Source organism: Magallana gigas, chromosome 2, assembly GCF_963853765.1.
Source record: "Magallana gigas chromosome 2, xbMagGiga1.1, whole genome shotgun sequence".
Lineage (NCBI taxonomy): Eukaryota > Metazoa > Mollusca > Bivalvia > Ostreida > Ostreidae > Magallana > Magallana gigas.
The window spans coordinates 32,401,428-32,413,104 of record NC_088854.1 but is presented as its reverse complement, the minus strand read 5'-3'; the positions used below and the strand labels follow the sequence as shown (position 1 = coordinate 32,413,104).

General features: G+C 35.2%; 1 protein-coding gene across 1 annotated transcript in view; it reads right to left on the bottom strand.

Annotated features, from left to right (window-relative positions):
• Window positions 1-1,051: 1,051 nt before the first annotated feature.
• The window catches only part of LOC105343954 (uncharacterized), a 68,248-nt gene continuing 57,622 nt past the window's right edge, over window positions 1,052-11,677 (bottom strand). Inside the window, exons 89-100 of the mRNA XM_066076189.1 lie at window positions 11,333-11,578; window positions 10,810-11,081; window positions 9,694-9,841; window positions 9,446-9,551; window positions 9,070-9,349; window positions 8,715-8,916; window positions 8,129-8,331; window positions 7,711-7,847; window positions 7,458-7,569; window positions 6,699-6,792; window positions 5,908-6,536; window positions 1,052-2,718 (exon numbers count right to left, since the gene is read on the bottom strand). Coding sequence (XP_065932261.1) covers window positions 1,894-2,718; window positions 5,908-6,536; window positions 6,699-6,792; window positions 7,458-7,569; window positions 7,711-7,847; window positions 8,129-8,331; window positions 8,715-8,916; window positions 9,070-9,349; window positions 9,446-9,551; window positions 9,694-9,841; window positions 10,810-11,081; window positions 11,333-11,578 — 3,254 coding nt within the window. The 3' untranslated portion in view covers window positions 1,052-1,893. The remainder of the gene's footprint in view (window positions 2,719-5,907; window positions 6,537-6,698; window positions 6,793-7,457; window positions 7,570-7,710; window positions 7,848-8,128; window positions 8,332-8,714; window positions 8,917-9,069; window positions 9,350-9,445; window positions 9,552-9,693; window positions 9,842-10,809; window positions 11,082-11,332; window positions 11,579-11,677) is intronic.

Sequence of the window (11,677 nt, the reverse complement as noted above, 5' to 3'; positions counted from 1 at the left end):
AAATTTCTACACAAAAATTCTTTTTATTTTTTCTTCAATTGACAGAAGTGTCTCGACAGGGAAAATTAAAAATAAATACATCAAACGATTATTTGGGCACGTTTTGTCGTTTGATCCTTACTTTTACTCTATTTTTAATAATTTATTGCTTCCTTCACGATTGTGGCAAAGAGATGCTTTTACCTTCAATTTTGAAAAAAACCCAAACAAAACGATTGAAATACATGTAGTTGATGAAAGAGACTTGAAATATATATTAACTCCTATGACGTGCTTTGTGACAAATTATAATAATTCTTTTATGTTTAATATATATTCTCTGAGTGCTATTAAGAATCATGATACACCATTAATGGTCTTTGAAAAAAAAATAACAAAGCTGCATATTACTAGTTTGACAAATAGCAATACCTAGATCAATTTGCTCGGGCATGAAAATCACGATAACTTAGTAGGCATCAGTCATTTGTTTTAAAATTTTGTGTCTTGTTCATTGCTCATTGTTTATTCAAATGCTTAATAAATAAGGTTAACATTGTTAAATTATGTCTAACTTTTCTGCTTTTGAAGTTTAATTTTTTCGAGAGCGATCAATACTGAAGTTAATTTTTAGATAAAATGTAAAGGCAAACATCATTGGTGGTTCAATGAGACAAACTAAACATTTTCTTTGATATTTCATGTTGGTATGAAGGCAGCAAGCATGCAAGGAGAAAAAAGTGTGTGTAGGTAATTTGTCTTGTCTGAACATATAATAATGTTGAGAGGAGGCCTCATTATTCTAGAGTACACATTTTACGACATAATTTTGTTCCTAAAATTTTGTCAATACAGTTTATAAAAAGCAAAACTATTTATGGGTCTCCCAAGTGAAACAGACCATTCAGTGCAACTTCACCTATCCCCTATATGTAATCCCTTCAAACTATAAAAGGAGAAAAAAGGGGAAGGGCAAAACCAACTCACAAAATCTTTGGAGTGGGATGCAAATTATCAAAATAATTAAAACCTTTAATGTTTTCTTTATAAATCAGAGGAGTGACTTCAGATAAACAATTAAAATCCAGTTTATTCATCATCGCTTATTCAAATACTCACAATAACTTTAATTTATTATCACACGCAAAAAATAAAATAAAATACAATACAATTGGTCAACAGGTAGTTCCAAAATAAACCACAACATAGTGTGCACATAAATACAGAACTATTCATACACACATTAACACTAAATGTCTTTTTTAAAATACAAAATAAATAATTTCTAGTTTTCTGACAGTGATGCATAAAGTATACTATTATCACAAAAATTCAAGTAACATCAATAGAAAAAAAAATATAATGTAAATAAACAACAAAAAAGAAGACATAACAACACATAAATAAATTTAAAAAAAATATACTTTTGACAAGTATGAGAAAATAATAAATGTAGAGGTTATTTTGCTTAGATCAGCAGTTTTCAAAAATAATGTTTGGACTTTGGACGGAAGTAGCTAGATATCATCATCAATTAAAATGAGGAAACACTTGTAAACACTTCTGTTTATAGTGTAAAATTCAGCAAGTTTTGGACGGTATGCTTATTTAAAATAAATACCATGTATAATTAACTATGAACTTTAAGGCACATAACTACAACAATTTTTTGGTAATAATTATTTTTATATAAATGTAAATTTATCAACAACAAAGCACATTTTTTTTTAATATGTCATTTGTTGAAATATTTTGTTCAATAAAATGACGCAACAACATAAGAGATAAAATAATCAATAACATATCATGGTTCTAAATATTATTTTTCCTCAAAGAGAAGTTGGATCTTCACAAATCAAAATAAGAATGGCAGTTCATGTAAACAAAAAATATCCATCAAATTTTGATGTAAGATCACAGCATATCCTTATCACTCTCATCCTTGTCTTTGGCACCAGTTGTCTCCTCCTGTTTAGCTGGTTCTTGCTCTTTGCTGGTCTCTGCTTGCTTGTCGTCTGCTACACTCTCCTCCTGTTTTTGGTTGGTAGCATCATCAGTAGTTGCTGTAGCCTCTTTCTGGGATTCTGAATTCTGTTTCTCCTCCACACTGCGGTTAGTGGGTGGTGGGGAAGATTTTGATTTTTCCGACTCCCTGTTTGTGGCCTGTGGCTCTGAAGACTCTTTGGCTTCATCTGCAGAAGATGACTTCTTCAAACTCTCTTTAGATTTTGATTTCTGTAAGGTTTCAGAGGGTTGACCTTCAGAACTGTCTTTTGACCTTGTGGTCTTGAGATTTTCGCTTGAAGTACCTTTCTTCAAACTTTCCTTAGATTTTGCATTGTATAAACTTTCCCCAGATGTTCCCTTTTTCAAGTTCTGGGTTGATGGTTGTTTTGTAAGACTCTGTGTTGAACTACCTTTCTTCAAACTTTGAGTTGATTCCCCTTTCTTTAAACTCTGTGTTGATTCCCCTTTCTTTAAACTCTGTGTTGATTCCCCTTTCTTTAAACTCTGTGTTGATTCACCTTTCTTTAAACTCTGTGTTGATTCCCCCTTTTTCAAACTCTGTGTTGATTCCCCCTTTTTCAAACTCTGTGTTGATGACCCCTTCTTTAAACTTTGTGTTGATTCTCCTTTTTTCAAACTCTGTGTTGATTCTCCTTTTTTCAGAGATGAGCTTGATACAGATTTTTTCATTGCATTTTGATTCTGATTTTCTTCTGAACTTCTGTCACTAGCCTGGAATGTTAATATAAAGACTGTTAGAAACCTGAACAGTTTCATATTAAAAACATAGGTAATCATAGATTACTAAGCTCACCGAGACGGAGCATCACCCTTATGATACATCACCTTCATAAGACCACCTTTATCATTTTATATGAAAATCATACTTTATGATCTTGGATATTCATGGATTCTGTTTTGACAAAATATCGTATATCATCTGATAAATTTTTTTATGATAATCATATGTTCATATGTTAATCAATACAATGATATAAAATTAAATATTGCATCATGTCATATTTCTAATATTATATATATCATATAATAAATAAAATACCGTAATAAACAATAATGAGATTTGATATTGTAACATATGGTATGACATTGTATTGTGTTATACCTTATTGTATTTGATCACATAATACAATATCCTAAAATATAATACAATATAGTATCATATTACAATATCATATTACATAATACATCATAACACTGAAACATGATATTATATTGTATAATATAGAATGATATTGTATTGAATGACACTGAAACATATTTCATACATTATATGATATTATATCATATAATACAATATAATTTGATTCCAACATTGTATCTTATCAAATGATACAATATTATGTGATATGGTAAAATATTATAAAATACATTATTATATTATACATATTGCATCATATGACACAATAAAATATATTACAATATCATATAATACAATTTCATGTGATATGATAATATATCATATAAACCAATATCATATCATACATTATCGTATGATACAATATTATATTAATAATATTACAATATCATATAATACAATTTCATGTGATATAATTCTATATTACTGAAACCAATATCATATTATACAATATTGTATGATACAATATTATAGAATATACAATATTGTATCATAGGATACAATATAATATTTTGCAATATCTTATGTAATTGTATCATGTGATAAAATAATAAATTAAAAATACAATATAATATCATACAATATTGTATAATAATATACAATACTATACATAACAATATCATGATACATAATCATATCATAAAATATCAAAAAAATTGATACAATATCATATCGTATCGTATAACTTTTTATAATATAACATATGATATCATATTGTATCATATCAAACAATATTGTTTCATATCATACAATACTTTATCATAGGAATCATGTTATATCATTTATCAACAAACACATCTATCTATCGAGCTGGTTTGAGTGAGGTAGGAGATTTCTTTAGCATCCTTGATAATGGAGATCAGGCTCTGCTTCTGAAGCAACCTCTGCATTTAATTTATAATAAAGTTAAATCAACTATGCAAGCTATCATCTATAAAACATGTGACCTGTTCCAAAAAACTAAACCTCATCCAGCATCCGAAACCTATGGCTCAGATTCAGCATTCAAGCCCATCAGGTGCATTTGTATCATAAGACGCATCATCCATGCAATTTTGGTGAAGTTTGGACCAGTAATAACTAAGATATCATCATCAGAGGGCACTAGCAATTAAAACCTTAACTTCCTCCCGCATCCGCAACCTATGGCTCAGATTCAGCATCCATGCCTGTCAGGTGCATCTGTATCATAAGACACACCATCCATTCAAGTTTGGCGAAGTTAAGACCAGTAATAACTAAGATTTATTTTTTAGCATCCTTGATAATGGAGATCAAGCTCTGCATCTGAAGCTACCTCTGCGATTCATTCATATTACAGTTAAATCAACTATGCAAGTTTAAAATAGTACTATCATCTATTAAACATGTGACCTGTTCCTAAAAACTTAACTTTATCCAGCATCCGAAACCAGACTATGCATTCAAGCCTGTCAGGTGCATCAGTATCATAAGACACACCATCCATGGAATTCTGGTGAAGTAAGGACAAGTATTAACTAAGATATCATCATCAGAGGGCACCTGTTTCAAAAACTTTATCTAACCAGCTCTTAAAACCTTAACCTCCTCCAGCATCCGAAACCTATTGCTCAGATTCAGCATTCAAGCTTGTCAGGTGCATCAGTATCATAAGACGCACCATCCATACAAGTTTGGTGAAGTTAGGACCAGTAGTAACTAAGATATAATCATCAGAGGGCACCTGCAACAAAAACTTAACCAGCTCTAAAAACCTTAACCTCTTCCAGCATCCGAAACCTATTGCTCAGATTCAGCATTCAAGCTTGTCAGGTGCATCAGTATCATAAGACGCACCATCCATACAAGTTTGGTGAAGTTAGGACCAGTAGTAACTAAGATTAATCATCAGAGGGCACCTGCAACAAAAACTTTAACCAGCTCTAAAAACCTTAACCTCTTCCAGCATCCGAAACCTATTGCTCAGATTCAGCATTCAAGCTTGTCAGGTGCATCAGTATCATAAGACGCATCATCCATACAAGTTTGGTGAAGTTAGGACCAGTAGTAACTTAGATATTGCTATCAAAGGGCACCCGCAACAAAAACTTTAACCTGCTCCAAAAACCTTAACCTCCTCCAGCATCCGAAACCTATAGCTCAGATTCAGCACTCAAGCCTGTCTGGTGCATCAGTATCATAAGGCACACCATCCATGCAAGTTTGGTGAAGTACAGACCAGCAGTAACTAAGATACTGCTATCAAAGGGCACCTGCAACAAAAACTTTAACCTGGTCCAACAACCTTAACCTCCTCCAGCATCTGAAATTTAGGACCCAGATTCAGCATCCAAGTCTTTCAAGTCCATAAGTAGGTCCAGATGCATCATCCATGCAAGTTTGGTGAAGATAGGACAAGTAATAGCTTAGATACAGGACTTGCAACAAAAACTTTAACCAGGTCTGGACGCCGACGCCGACGCCGACGCCACCGCCGACGCCGAGGGTATAGCATAAGCTCTCCTTGACTTCGTCTCGGTGAGCTAAAAACACCACAAAATATTGTCACAATGAGGTTATTCAATAAATGATACACATGTATATGAATGAAAAATAATGAGTACCGGTACTTGAAGATTAATTTCTATAGATAAGCTATTAAATCAACCAACCATTTAAAAATAATTATTGATGATTAGAAACTTTTTAAAAAATATATGAATAAAAACCAGAAGTGCAGTATACAAATAGGGCATATAAAAAAATACTTTATGTTTGTTTGTTCTCATAATCAGATGTCTTACCGGTTGAGTTTTTCTCTCAGTGTCCCCTCCAACCTCATCCTCACTGTGTTCAATCTCCACCTGAGTGACTGGATCTTCATGCTCTGATCGAGGCCTGGTATTGGTAACACTTCCCTTGTCGTTAACCTCTTCCTCTGAAGCTACCTTTTCTTCTTTTCCTTTCGACTTCTTACTGGTCACGCTAGTCCTTGTTGGGGGTCGGGAACCAGGCTTTGCCTCCGTTGGTGACTGCTGTTCAGATCTTTCACTGGCTTTTGTAGGTGTGGCTGTGCGACTTTCTTTCTTTCCTTCTGACTTGCCCTGGCTGTATACAGAGTCCTTGCTACCTTTGATACTTGACTGTTTTGCTTCACCTGCTTGCTTTGAAGATGATGAAGCTTGGTCACCACCCATAGGCGGTTCTTTCTGAAGGGCCAGTCCTGGCGGCAGGGGTGGGGCTTTGGGGCTCATTGGCCGGTAGGACATTTGAGACTGCTCAGAGTTCTCGATCTCTTCTCCCTGTTCTAGTTCAATTAGTTCCTCTTCTTCCTCATCTGATCGAATGGATTCCTCTTCTTGTATAGGCATCATGGGAGCCTTCATCAGCATCAAATAGGACCTTGATTTCTTTACACCATCCTCAGGGAGACCTTTTTATATTAAAAAAAAAACGTCATCACTGTGAGTATCACCTTTCTTACTTATATATACTAAAACAGTGAAACAACGTACTGAAACGCATTACCGGTATTAAAGATGAAAATTTGATAAAGATGTCTCTTTTTACAACAAAACAAGTGAGAGAAACACACCTGGATCCAGTATTAGGGCTACTCTGGCCATCTTCCATTTGTCCACTGGAACTGGACAGTTCAAGTTCACTGTCGTAGTCTGCACTTGTCTGCTCTGTAATTAAAAATCAAAGTACTGATAGTACTGAAAAGCGCTAATCCAGCTTCTGTATGTATATAACAGATATATGTATATAACATTTCAGCTTCTGTATTCGCACTATATCCTTATCACTGCGTGGCACCCCCTGCAATGATGTTTGTAAGCCCCGTACATCAAATTCACAATAGCCCGTACGATTCACAATAGCCCGTGCAGTTATGTGCATAAACCACTGAAACAGGTTCCCTAACCAATTTTGAATAATGGATACTTTTGTCCATAGGGGGCAGTTATTTGATGCACCGGAAGTAGAAGTCTAACGACAATAAAGCGCTGAGCTATGGCTAAGCGCTTTAAAAAAAGATCCAACTATCAAACCAAAATTCCTAAACTATGTCAAATTAGAAAATTTGATTCAGTGAAACATCTTAATTAGATATCTCATTCTCATATAATTTTCAACCCTTTTTAATTCTTTTCTACCAATCTTATTTCTTTCATATGTGTTATTTAAGAAAATATGATAACTTACACATCTCATACAATTTTCAACTCTTTTTACCAATTATTTTCTTTCATAATATGGCCTTGATTTTTAAGTCAGAAAAAACCCCATACAGAAACATCCATACTCTTTACATAAAAATGATTACATCACTGTAAAGAAACATGCATACCTTATTCATGAAGATAGGACAGGGATATATGGTCTGTTTGTTGATTTTGTCTGCCTGCTCGGCTGTTAGAACTGGCTTCATGTACATGTACGGAATGTTGTACAAAGATGACCTATAAAAATAAAATGGCACATCAAAATTCATGCAAACAAATGAGAATTTTTTTCGTAATATGAAAAGAAGAATAAACCAAATATATGTATTGTTTGAATTAATTAAAAATACTTTTCAATAAAGTAATTAAAAATCTTACACAGGGTCTTTCAGACAGTCGTTCTCGTAATCCCAGGCTGCCGCTTGTAGATGAATATCGCTGATGAACATTCCTCCCTCATCCAGATCATACTCGTCAGTGTTGATGTTGTCCATCACGATGCACTCAAAGGAGATCTACAAACAACATTAACATCATTTTGAATCTACATAATTTTTATAAATCCTTGTCCTTACCACTCATGCCATTGTTTACTACCCCTGACCTTAATACCATACTTTTCTTCTAAACCATCTCATAACTATCTTTGAGTGTACTACACAAGCATCCTATATTCTCATTACTACATGCAGAGATATTTTCATTTTCAGAACTCTCCTCTTTGGTTAAAATACTCACAGTGTAATATGTATGCATTCATTTTACAACATTGTTCATCTCTTTGTATAATTTATACCTCTGACATGGAGCACTGAGCAACAATGGCCTTCTCCTGTCTGATAGCCACCAGTAGGGCCTGAGGGTTGACCAGTCCTCCCAGCCAAACCTTGCCCAGGTGACCGGCAGCAATGGTTGGATTTTCCAGGGTCCCATTCTTGAAAATGGGGACCATGTTGTGTTTGACCCAGTTATGTAGCTGGTCATGTCTTTTCTTCAAATCTAAAGCAGAGAAATATACTGGTATTTAAGTACTTGTAACTTTCACAGGATATTCTGGAGAAAACATTCAAAATATTTTTCGGGTGTACAGGGAATTATTTGCCTCCATTTTATTTTCAACCCTTTCGCCCTCATTGTATCGAGGGAATTTGAATTTAAGATTGGGCAAATTTCCAATATCTCAGATTATCTCTCTTTATACACAACTATATCTGGACGAATTGAAGATGGTACAAGACCGTTTGCAAGTGAATATGGGCGAAAATAACACAAGGTGAAAATAACCCTGTATACAGTATTCTTGTAAGAATACACTTTGTGTAACAACTAAAGGTCAACAATGGTATGATTTCTTTTGTCATTAAAATGAGATCAAAACCAACCATCCAACCAGGAAACAAGGGAGTGAGTGGAAGGCTGACAGTTAGGATGGATCCAGGACACAGGAACATGTTCCTCCTGTAGGCTGCAGGCAGTGGGCAGGAGTTCCTTAGTAATAGCCTCTGGGCCTGCCAAAAGGCAGCCTTGTAGTTCGTGGATCTGTTGCCTCATATGACAGAGGGAGTTGTTCATCCATAGGCACTCCTGTTAGTGAAATAAATGGCCATGTTAATTATTCATAGTACAAGAAAGTCCTGTGCACTTTGTTTACTTTTACAGTGACCAGAAATGTCTCTGAATATGAACCTAAAAAGTTGATGTCAAAGCTACACCAGAAAAAAAGCAATTTTGACCCACCTGCAGCAAGCAGTAGCCGATGGTTTCGGGCATTTGGGAACTGCTGGCTGTGGCCAGACTAATCAGACTTGGAACATGGTAGGGGAAGTTATAGTCCTGCTTGATCAGGTCACCAACTTGTCCCAGCTCCAACAGGATAGGTAACTCCTCGGAGCACAGGTCCAGGGAGGACCTCAGCCTCATGATGTTCACTCGGTCCTGCTGGACGCTAGCTATGTCTCCTGCCTCCATTGTCTGGGTCTCAAACATCAAGTCCAGATTTCGGATAAAATCGGTAGCTCTGAAATAAGACATCAGAAATGCATGAATTAGGTTTGCACATAAGGGACTAAAACCATTCCGAGTAAATTATCAATATAAGGAGTAAATTATGTACTCAGAGTCTATGGTTTCTCGCTCTGCACTGGTGTGTAACTGCAGGGCTCCTAGTGTGAATTCATCATCCACATTATCTTCATACCACTGTCCAAAGTCTGCAGGATCTTAAATAAAAAAAGCAAAATACAGTAAAAAATAGATTCCATTCTTTCTTTTCAGTCTGTTCTGATCTATTTGAAAGCTGACATTAAGCAAGTTGAAAAATGCAGTGCAGGTGTTTTGGTTCTTCATAATAAAATTCCTTACCAACGTTAGCAGGAGGTGTTGGGATGGCCACGCTCCCTAGCACCAGGCTTCCAGTACTGTCCTGATACAGATTGTTAAGGACGTTCTTCACACAGGCCTCTACATAGTCCATGTCACTGTAGGTCAACACACAGTTCTGGTATATCAGCTGAAAATAAAAACCAAACCTAACATTTAGAATAGCCGTCAATATATTCATCCGCATTTGAATAGGTAGTTGATGTGTGTGTTGCATTATTGTTAGTATTATTCCGGCAATTAAAATTTCATAAATATCTATCCTTTTACTCAGACCAAAATCTTTTAAAACTTCAGAGGCCAAAAAATTAATACATGTGTATTTAGCTTTATAAGTAAAATATAAAAATATACATATAAAGCAATTATAGGTACATGTACTGTGGAATCATTAGAATTCGAGGTGGCTCAATTTTCGTGGTATTCGTGGGTACCTCTCACCCACGAATTTACATCCTCCACGAAAACTAATTATAAAAGATTAAGTTTTCCTTCTGAAACTGAAAACCGACGTATCCACGAAATTACGTCCCCACGAATACGTAAAAATCCCACAATCCACGAAAATTGGCCCCCACGAAATTAAATGATTCCACAGTATTTTATTACTCATTTAATTGCAAGATTTGGAAATTGATTATTTAATTAATTATTTTAATCAAATTTTTATTTTTTTTTTAGTTATTTCCCTTTTAGAGGATAAAGAATGAATCAATACACCAGCAATTGCAGTGCCTCAGAAACAAAACATTATTTTTTTGGCCTTTGGTGCAACCATCAACACCACGAATGTGCTTAGAAATTACATGAGGTAAAGAGAGGGATGTGTGATAAACATTCAATGCAGAGGAGACTGATTGAGTGTTGAAAACTGGAATTCTTCCAGAAAACAAAAATAAACAAAGATATCAGCTGTATCCCTAAACCAGAATTACCTGGATGAAACAAGACAAAACCAGTTTATGGGGAGGTTCTGTCTTATTGGTAGTCAATGATGCAGTCTGTACACGTTGACAATATATGTTGTAGTCTCATTAATACATGCATAAAATTACCAGACAATTTAGAAATGCTAAAGGCGAAAAATATTCAGCTTACCTTGGCAAATATTTCAACCATGTTGTCGACTTTTGGTGCCTGCTGTTCTTCAGATTTCAGCATTTTACCGGTGAGGGCCACCAGAGCCTGTTCCATCTGAACCTGGTTGAATGGGTACCACTGGTTAAGGCCCTGAGCTCCAAACAGTTGGCGAGCCACCAGCATTCCTTGTATGACGCCAAGACCAAACGCAATGGTGCGGACCATCTGGGGCTCAGTGGAGACTTTCTCCAAGAGCTCTGTAGGAATTTGTTTGAGGGTGGACACAATTGCTGGGGAAGAAGAGAGACAAAAAGACAGTCAGTCTTTCAATGTCAAACATAGAGTGATATATAAAGAGAATTTTAGAAAGAAGAGATGAAACAAGAAAGAAAAGAAAATATGTGATATACATGTAGTTTTACATGACCATCTTTACAGCACATTCAGTAAATTATTTCACAGTTTGAAATATACAATTGATATAAACAAGAGATAAACAAAAATGAAGGAAATTTTTGTCATGTTTTATTTATGTTTTTACCAGAGTGGAGGTATGTGCCCGGGGATCTGTAAGAAATGGCGAGTGGGGCTTTTGGGGCCTGGTTACCCCCTTCAGCCTCCTTGCCCTCATCTTTCATATTCTTTGAGTCAACCACATCCTCAGTAATGTGGTTCCAAGCTATTTTGTGTAGGTTCTGCAGCAAGAAGCTTGGAATCAATGGGCATGGTTCTGATGTAATCCAAACACAGAAACGATTTCCTTTCTGATTTTCATCCTGAGCATTACCTGTATAAGAAAATCAGAGACCAACTTATGAATTATCCGGTGTTTTGACAATGATATTTTTTTCACAACGCTTCTACATTTTGATCAGAAAATGTCAAA